We start from the raw sequence: 10505 nt of genomic DNA on the forward strand, positions 1-10505 counted from the left end.
CTTTCATCATCAAAGCATAACTTGAAAGATAAGATGTAATTAATTTACTGTTTACACTATGGGATTTATGTAAGTTATACTAAAATATATCAAGAGAAAAGAAGGTTCAAAATTTCAAAAGAGAAAACATCTCTGAAAAGAAAAGAAAAGACAACAATGTTGCTTCCAGTAGCATCGGAAAAAAATAGCACATGAAGAACAAGAGGAAGAAATTGAGGTTTGTATGCTTTTGAACTTTTTACACAATAGAATACGTATAAATCTGGATACTTGTATCTATTAGTTTTCATTGTCAATTTTTTGGGTTGTTCACTTGTATTGAATTATTAACCCAAGTTTAAAACATTGATGGATTAATATAAGCATATTTTGATATATTAATACATTATAGTGTAAAAACAAATAGTTGAGTTCATCTTATCCAATGTATGTTAATTCAGTAGTTGTATTCATATGTATTTTCTATAGTTGTATATGTTTTATACATTAATACAGTAAAGACTAGTAACAACTAATACAATCTATTATAAATATCAATGTATGTTTAATCAATAATTATATTCATTTGTATATTCAATAGTTGTATTCATTTGTTAATTCTACACATAATACATTTTCTGTATGCAAAAAAATAAATTTTATATGTTAAATCGTCAGGTTGAAGCCCTCCATATGCATGTATACGCAAATCATAACATAGTTCATCATTTGAAGGAGAAACTTAATTCGATGCAGTTTAATAAATTCTAGAATACATGTTTAGGTGTATATATCCTTATGCACGAGTGTCGGGTTCAAGCACAAATTTTTAGGTGCTTTATAGTATGCGAATTGGAGGATAGTTCCTTGCACTGTTGATTCATATAAATCAAACCACACTCCCATTAAACCTTAGTGAGTTTGCCATCATAATTATTCTAAATTGCATCGTTGATGTCTATGATTTTCCACTCAACACAAGCAAACATATATAACAGAATTATTGAACGGCATTTTGAAGGTAAAAGTACTATAAATAGTACTATAGGATTATCGGTATGCCTCTAACTATGCAAGTTTGACGGTATAAATGATGTTCTTCTATTGAATAAAAAATTGCCGCAAAAGTTTAAATCGTATTTCCAGATTATTGATCATTTACAATACTTTTTATAGTACTTTTACCTTCAAAATATTGTTCAATAATTCTGTTAGGTTTGCTTGTGTTGAATGAAAAATCATCGGCATCAACGACGCAATTTAGGCCAGTCATGATGGCAAACTCTCTAAGACTGAATTAAAGCGTGCATGGTCTGATTTATAGAATCAACCGTGCATCTAAGGAACTATTCTCCAATTCGCATACCATAAAGTACCTAAAAATTTGTGCTCGGTATATACACCAAACATGTATTTTTGAATTTATTAAACTGCACCGGATTAAGCTTCTTCTTCAAATCATGATCTATCTTATGATTTGCATATACATACATATACAAGGCTTCAACCAAACGATTTAACACATAAAATCTGATTTTCTGCATACATAAAATGTATTATGTGTAGGATTAGCATATGAACACAACTATTGAATGTACGAATGAATACAATTATTAATTCAATATTCATTGATTATAATAAATTGTTTTAGTTGTTACTTGTCGATACTGTATTAATGTATAAAACATATACAACTATAGAAAATACATATGAATACAACTACTGAATTAACATACATTGGATAAGATGAACTCAACTATTTGTTTTTACACTATAATGTATTAATATATCAAAATATGCTTATATTAATCCATCAATGTTTTAAACTTGGGTTAATAATTCAATACAAGTGAACAACCCAAAAAATTGACAATGAAAACTAATAGATACAAGTATCCAGATTTATACGTATTCTATTGTGTAAAAAGTTCAAAAGCATACAAACCTCAATTTCTTCCTCTTGTTCTTCATGTGCTATTTTTTTCCGATGCTACTGGAAGCAACATTGTTGTCTTTTCTTTTCTTTTCAGAGATGTTTTCTCTTTTGAAATTTTGAACCTTCTTTTCTCTTGATATATTTTAGTATAACTTACATAAATCCCATAGTGTAAACAGTAAATTAATTACATCTTATCTTTCAAGTTATGCTTTGATGATGAAAGCCATGGAAGTTATTCTTCCATGGAAGAGAATGGAGAAGAGAAACGTGTGTAGAAGAGGAAGAAGAACTTATTTCATTATCAGAATGTTCACTTTACAATAAGAAGTCCTTCACACTTTTATAGATGGATCATTCTAGAATGTGTGATTAGTAGGTCCTAACTAACTCACTGATCACAGTAAAACAGTTACAACAAACTTTCTTTACAGCTAACTTTAACTAACCATACACCTATTTAACAATCACTTCTTAATACTCCCCCTCAAGCTTTAGTCTGAATACACATTGAAGACTCCAAGCTTGGATAGTAACATATGATGAGAAGCTGCACCTAAGCCTTTTGTAAGAAGATCAGCAGGCTGTTGTGTGGTGTTAACATAGGTAGGTAGTATTAATCCACTCTTGATTCTTTCCCTCACAAAGTGACAATCTATTTCTATATGTTTTGTTCTTTCATGAAAGATAGGATTACTGGCAATTTGAATTGCTGCTTTGCTATCACAATGCAGCTTCACAGGTGTTGTGACATTTACATTCAGCTCCTTTAACACTCCTAGTACCCAAATAATTTCTGCAACAGCGCCAGCCATACTTCTTTATTCAGCTTTAGCAGAGCTTCTACTCACTGTATGTTGCTTCTTTGATTTTCAGGATATAAGAGAATCTCCTAATTTGATCATGTATCCAGTTACTGACCTTCTGGTGTTGGGGCATGATGCCCAATCTGAATCACAAAAAGCTTCCAACTCCAAACTTTGTTTACTGCTCAGTAATAGTCCTTGACCAGGACATCCTTTGATGTATCTGACTAGCCTCAAGGCTGCTTCCCAATATGACATTTTAGGCTGCTGCATGAACTGTGAAAGCACTTGAACAGCAAAACTGATGTCAGGTCTGGTGATAGTCAAATATATCAGTCTTCCAATTAATCTTTGATAGCATGTTATGTCTTTGAATAAAGGATCATCATCGAGTCCTGTCAATTTATCATACTGCATTGTGGTGAGTTTGGTGTTTGCTTCCAAAGGTGTGGTCACTGGTTTAGCACCACTCAGACCAGTGTCTGAGATTAACTCAAGAGCATATTTTCTTTGGTTGAGCAAAATTCCAGACTTAGACCTCATAATCTCAATTCCTAGAAAGTACTTGAGATCGCCAAGATCTTTCATCTTAAATTTACTATGAAGAGATTCCTTCAACTGTTGTATTAATTTGCTGCTGTTACCTGTCAGGAATAAATCATCCACATAAATGAGGATCACAGCTATGTATTGCCCATCCCTTTTTGTGAAAAGGGAGTGATCATAGGGACTTTGTGAATAGCCAATAGAGAATAGGACCTCAGTCAATTTTAGATTCCACTGCCTGGAGGCCTGTTTGAGGCCATAAAGAGACTTGAGCAGCTTACACACCTTATACTCCCCCTGCCTCTGAAAACCCTGAGGCATGTCCATGTAGATATCCTCAAGAAGATCACCCTGCAGAAAGGCATTATGGACATCCATTTGGTAAAGAGGCCAAGAGTGTGATGCAGCTACACTGATAACAGTTCTTACTGTAACCATTTTGGCAACAGGGAAGAATGTCTCATTATAATCCAGACCCTCCTGCTGATTATAACCTTTTGCAACAAGCCTTGCTTTGTACCTTTCAACCTCACCATTAGCCTGAAGTTTGATTTTGTATATCCATTTAGAGCCAATAGCCTTTTTTCCATGAGGAAGGTCCACCACACTCCATGTGTTATTTTGCTCTAAGGCTGTAATTTCATCTTTCATAGCAGCAATCCACTCTTTACTACTGGAGGCATCTTTAAAGGTGGTTGGCTCAGAAGAATTAGAAAGAGCAGTTAAAAAGGACTTATAGGAACAGCTCAGCTTGGAGTAGACAACATAGTCTCCAATAGGATAAAGACAAGTAGAATGAGGGGTTTGGATACAACATAGTCCTGGTGCCAAATGGGAGGCCTAACAGACCTATTGGGTCTTGTAGTAGAAGGTGCAACAATTTCCATAACAGGTGTAGAGGTGGCATGCTTAGCAGATGGTAGAGGAACTGCACTAGGGGGAGAGACATCAGTAGTTGTACTAGGAGGGGTTGAAACCTCCTCTGCACATTCAACCTGCACTCCAGGACTTGTGTCAAATGGAGTAGGAATGGATGCTTGTGATAAAGGAGTAAAAAGGGGTTCCAGGAGATCATGCAGGGCCCTAGGAGAGGAGTCAGACTGGAAAGGAAACTCATGTTCTACAAAGGTGACATCCCTACTAACATGAAAGGAATGCAACTCAAGATCAAACACTCTATATCCCTTTTGAGTTTCAGCATAGCCCATGAAAACACCCTTCTTTGCTCTAGGAGCAAATTTATCGGATTTAGGCAGTACAGATATGAAACAAAGGCAACCAAATACCCTTAGATGATCTAGGTGTGGTGGAGTACCGTACAATAATTCATGGGGGACTTTCCTTGCAAACCAGTTGTAGGAAGTTTATTGATTAAGTATACTGCTGCCTTGACACAATGACCCCAATAAGAGATATGAATGGAGGCTTGAAATCTTAATGCCCTGGCAGTATTGAGTATGTGTCTATGCTTTCTTTCCACCACCCCATTCTGTTGGGGTGTATAAGCACAAGAACTTTGATGTACTATCCCAAGAGAGGCTAATAAATCGTTACAGTTGGAATTCATAAACTCTGTGCCATTATCACTTCTCAACACCTTCACTTTAGTGTCAAATTGAGTGTTTACCATTAACAGAAAAATTTTCAATACAGAGTAGACTTCAGTTTTGGAATGAATCAAACAAAGCACGAGAATCTACTGTAATCATCAACTATGGTCACAAAGTATTGCTTCTTGTCATAAGTTGGAGTCCTATAGGGACCCCATACATCTATATGAACCAACTGAAATATGAGACTAGATTTATGTAAACTAGAAGGAAAACTAGGTCTACTTTGCTTAGCTTGAGGGCAGATATGGCAGCAAGGAAGAGTAGACAAGTTGCTAGTCAAAGATGGAATATGTTGCATTGCTGTCAGTGAAGGATGACCAAGCCTCAAGTGCCACAATGTGGTGAAGTTATCATCCTTTATTGCAGCAGTAGTCACTGCATTAATGGTGTCTTTTAACAAGTATAAGCCTCCAGCTTCTCTACCAATCCCAATCACCTTCCCACTGTAAAGACCCTGCAATACACAAAAATTAGGGAAGAAACTGACACTACACACTAGATCTTTGGTCAACTGACAACAAGTTAAACTTGAAATCAGGAACAAGCAAAATATCCTTCAGTGTGTGATCACCCAGGATAGTAGAGCAACCTATGCCTGCAATAGGAGCCCTGTTGCCTGTGGGCAATTGAACAGTATTTGATCCTTGATTACCAAGACACCTTGAATGTGATAACATGTCCTTACAAGAAGTAACATGATGAGTAGCACCAGAGTCAATGATCCACTCATGTTCGCAAACATTAGGTGTGAGTGATACATTACCTGTGAAATTGGCTTTAAGATCACCATCACCACCTGAATTGTGTCTAAGGTTCTGCACATGATTATATTCTTCTTCTGTAAGTGTGAGAGCATGTCCCTGTCCTGCAGAAGTAGCATAGTTAGCAGAAGACTTGAAACCAGTAGAATCCTGTTGAAAACCACGAGTGGATCTGGAACTGCTGGATGCATCTGTCTTTCTCTTGCTTTTGAAATCAGTTGGATATCCAATTATTCTGTAACAATCCTTACTCAAGTGGTTTCTATAACCGCAGTGCACACATGGATTATCCAGTAATTTTTTTCCTTTGAATCCTGGCTTTCGATTAGCCAGCATAGTGAGGGGTTCCTTATGAATCTCCACAACACTCAACAATCTCTGACTTTCCTCTTGAACTGCTGTGGCATATGCCTGATTAACACTGGGCACAGTAGTTTTGAGTAGTAAATCACTTCTAATATGGCTATAGGACTCATTTAATCCCATTAGAAACATCAATAACCTCTGCTGATTAAGATGTTCTATGTAAGGTTTGGCTTCAACACAATTACATAAAGGAGCAGGTACTAAAACATCCCGTTCATCCCACAGATCCCTCAATTTAGAATAGTAAGTAGTTACAGAATCATTGCCTTGTTTCAAAGAGGATACCTCTGTCCATATGTGATACACTCTCGTAAGATTGGATTTATCGAACCTTTCCTTGAAGTCGTCCCAAACTTGTTTTGCATTTGACGCGTATACAATAGTAGTGAGTAATTCTGAAGCTACTGTACTGCTGATCCATGAAAGTACCACGGCGTTGCATCTTTCCCATTGAGCTTCTAGATCTCCTGTGTACGAGCTTTTTAGGCAAGTTCCATCAACAAAACTGAGCTTGTTCTTCACCAGTAAAGCAAGCCTGAACAATCTGCTCCAGAGGCCATAATTTTCTGGACCTGTGAGCTTAGTCGTAATGAGAGCTACACTTGGTGCATCTGAAACCTGTAAGTATAGAGGATGATTATGTGGAAGAGTATCAACTGTCAATTCTGCCATTACAGATATGCAGTTGCTGAATTTTAATTCGAATTGCAGCTGGGTGATTGATCCTTGTATCGCTGCTCTGATACCATGTCAAGTTATGCTTTGATGATGAAAGCCATGGAAGTTATTCTTCCATGGAAGAGAATGGAGAAGAGAAACGTGTGTAGAAGAGGAAGAAGAAGTTATTTCATTATCAGAATGTTTCCTTTACAATAAGAAGTCCTTCACACTTTTATAGATGGATCATTCTAGAATGTGTGATTAGTAGGTCCTAACTAACTCACTGATCACTGTAAAACAGTTACAACAAACTTTCTTTACAGCTAACTTTAACTAACCATACACCTATTTAACAATCACTTCTTAATAGTTTAGGATTGAGTAGTCTCCAAGAATTCTAATTAAAATTGAACACACCTTCTAGAGTCCCAATTCAAATTGAACACGTTTTGTAGAGTCCCACAAAATTTTAATCTCTACCAATATTACTACAATTATTTAGTAAGTTTTTAAAGTGATATGCCATAGTCGAAAATATATTTATTTTTGTTACTCCCTCGTACTATATAGTATGTTAATCTGAGCCACAGTTACATAGTAAAGTCTGACCAGCTGAGCTTAAGATGATGTATTACCAAATGAACTTTGGGAAACATCGAAAACTGTTAAGAATACACAGACCTTGAACTCACATTCATCAATGGTGAAGACATATTCAGAGAGAAAGAAGAGTTGTTCAGACAATGAGACAAAAGGCACTTTGAAGAATGCAAAGTGTTTTAAGCCTTGGAATAGTCAGCAGCAACGTGGCACAGATCAGGCCCTTAATACTGATTTAGTCAAAGAAAAGATTTGTGCCGTCCACATCAGTGACTTCAGGAAGTTTCCTTACAAAGCACGTGACAAGCACAAGCTTGGCATAGACAAGGAATAAAGTTTGTTAGGAAAATTGTACATAGACAATAGGAATATTACAAGTAGGATAGAATTTAACATTATTTATTTTCTTATTATACTTGTATATATATTTGAATGATGGTACAGTAATGAAACACGAGAAAATTTCCACATTGTCTCTTGATAAATTTCTACATGGTATCAGAGCAGTGATCAAAATCCTTCCAGATTTATTCAAAATCTGTTCTTCTTTTCTCGTTTGAGCAATGGGTGACCCATCGACAACACTTGCTGCTACAATAACAACATTGCAGGCTATTTCACACAACTAAAAAGGTTATGGGATGAGTTGGATTCCCTAAACTCAAACATCAAGTGTGGTTGTGTGTGTGTTTGTGAGGGAAAACAGAAGCTGGAGAAGTCTTTGCAAGATGAAAGGCTCATCAAATTCCTTATGGGATTAAACGACACATATTCACAGGCCAGGGGTAATATTTTGATGATTAACCCCTTGCCTAACATTAACCTTGCATACTCCTTGATTTTACAGGATGAACATCAAAGGGAAAGCTATATGAATCCTCTCATTCCTTCTGATTCCAGTGCTTTTATGGCTGGAACTGGAGGTTTCATGACTGGGAATAGAAACCAATATAGAGGTGGAAAGCAGGTTCAAAGGACTAATGATGCTAATTAGAAATATGGAAATCAATTTCCCAGAGCTGCACAACCTCAACAGTCACAGAGATTTCAAAATCAAAAGCTTAAAGGAGGGAGAATGAAATATAACCCTAATGTGTCATGTGATTACTGTGGAAAACAAGGACATGAAGAAATAAAATGTTACAGATTGATAGGGTATCCTGATGATTTTCAATTCACAAATAACAAAGGCTCTCAAGGACAAATTAGAGGAAATGCAGCAGTGTCTATGGAGGACTTTGAAGGAAAACACAATAACTGTAGTGGCAATGCTGCACTCAATCAAGGGTACAGTAAAGAGCAATATAATCAATTTATTCACATGTTTAAACAAATGAAGATGGAAGAGTTAGCAGACACAAGTGGAGGACATGCAATTAATGCAAATGCAGTGGCTGGTACAATCTTGAAATACATTGGCTCATGTTTTTCAGTTTTAAATTCTAATACCTGGATAGTAGACTCAGGTGCTTCAGAACATATGTGTTATAATTCAAGTTGCTTCACTTCTATGTGTCTTCTTAAAGTCCCTTTGACTATTAATCTTCCTAATTGTCATACCATTCAAGTCACTCATATAGGAACAGTCTCTTTATTCTCAGATATTGCTATAGAAAATGTTTTATATGTCCCAAGTTTCAAATTCAATCTCATGTCTGTAAATAGATTTTGTCGACAATTTCATTCTATCTTGTTCTTTACATCAAATGAGTGTGTTATGCAGGGCCCTTTAATGAGGAGGCCTCAAGTTTTTGGTGAAGCTAAGGAAGGACTCTATCTACTCCAGCCCAATGTAAAAGAGTCTAGTTTCAATCCTACCAAAGAAGTGCCAATTATGTCAAGAGATGTTCCTAGTTCTAGTTTCTTTCCTTTTAATGTTTCTAGTATGTCTGAGTCTGTCCCTAGTGGAGTTTCTTCTATATGTAGTAGTGTTGTTTCTAATGTAAAACTTTGGCACATTAGATTGGGGCATTTGCCTTTCTCATCAATGAAACATCTCAGTTCTATCTATATTTAGACTAATCTTGATTGTTTTTGTGATATATGTCCTAAAGCAAGACAATCTAGATTGCCTTTTATTATAAGTCCTAAATCTACTAAGGCCAAATTTGACCTGATTCACATTGACACATGGGGACCTTATAAAGTACCCACCTATAATAATTATAGGTATTTTCTCACCATAGTGGATGATTATAGTAGAAGTGTTTGGACATATCTGTTGACAAATAAGAGCAATGCATTTTCAGTTTTGAAATGCTTCTTACAGATGATAGAAAGGCAGTTCAACACTAAGGTGAAAGTGATAAGGTCAGATAATGCTCTGGAATTGGGAAAGAGTATATTAGCCACTTCTTACTTCCAATCTCAAGGTATAATCCATCAAACTTCATGTGTTGCCACTCCTCAACAAAATGGTGTAGTTGAGAGGAAGCATAGACATCTTCTTGAAATTGCTCGAGCTCTCTTGTTTCAATCTCATGTTCCTATGGTTTACTGGGGAGAGTGTGTTCTCACTGCCACATTTTTTATCAACAGATTGCCTTCTAGAGTCTTGCAGGGTGCTACTCCTTATGATATTTTGTATGAGAAATCACCTTCTTATCAACATCTGAAATGTTTTGGATGCTTGTGTTATGCCAACACTTTAGCTCATGGCAGGACAAAATTTGAACCAAGGGCAAAAGCATGTGTGTTTCTAGGTTATCCCAGTGACCAAAAAGGGTACAAGCTGTTAGACCTCACAATCAAGAAAGTGTTTGTCTCTAGGAATGTCTTTTTCCATGAAGAAATTTTTCCCTTTTCAATGGATCCTGCAGATCAACCATCCCACATTTTTCCTATTCCAACTGTTGTTAATGAGGTGTATAATGATTCTGATTTCCTTGCACCTACAGATTCCAGTTTCAACACAACCTCATCTTCTCAGTCAGATCATGTTGTTTGTTCTAATCCTGATTCCCTTTCCACTCCTACACCTCCACATGTGCCATCAACCTCTCAACCTCCTGTTCATCCTAATATCAGAAGGTCAACCAGATCCAACAAAGGTACCATGCCCAGTCATCTAAAGGACTATTTTTGCAACACCATATTTCTTAGTTCTGTAACTGATTCATGTTTTACTACACCTCCTCAACCTACTGTCCTTTCCTTTGCTGGTCTTTCTCTACCTAATCAAGTCACTCTCCAATTAGTCTCAGACATCACAGAACCTACTAGTTATGTTCAAGCCTCT

At 36.4% G+C, this 10505-nt stretch overlaps 1 protein-coding gene across 1 annotated transcript; it reads left to right on the plus strand.

The window, feature by feature from the left end:
• Positions 1-7873: 7873 nt before the first annotated feature.
• LOC107060554 (uncharacterized) lies at positions 7874-9300 on the plus strand. Its single transcript, XM_015308561.1, has 2 exons — positions 7874-8664; positions 8991-9300. The coding sequence occupies exons 1-2, from the start codon at positions 8343-8345 to the stop codon at positions 9023-9025; spliced, it is 357 nt and encodes a 118-aa protein (XP_015164047.1). The 5' UTR covers positions 7874-8342; the 3' UTR covers positions 9026-9300.
• The last annotated feature ends 1205 nt before the right edge of the window (positions 9301-10505 follow it).

This window comes from Solanum tuberosum, unplaced genomic scaffold, assembly GCF_000226075.1.
Source record: "Solanum tuberosum cultivar DM 1-3 516 R44 unplaced genomic scaffold, SolTub_3.0 scf00090, whole genome shotgun sequence".
Lineage (NCBI taxonomy): Eukaryota > Viridiplantae > Streptophyta > Magnoliopsida > Solanales > Solanaceae > Solanum > Solanum tuberosum.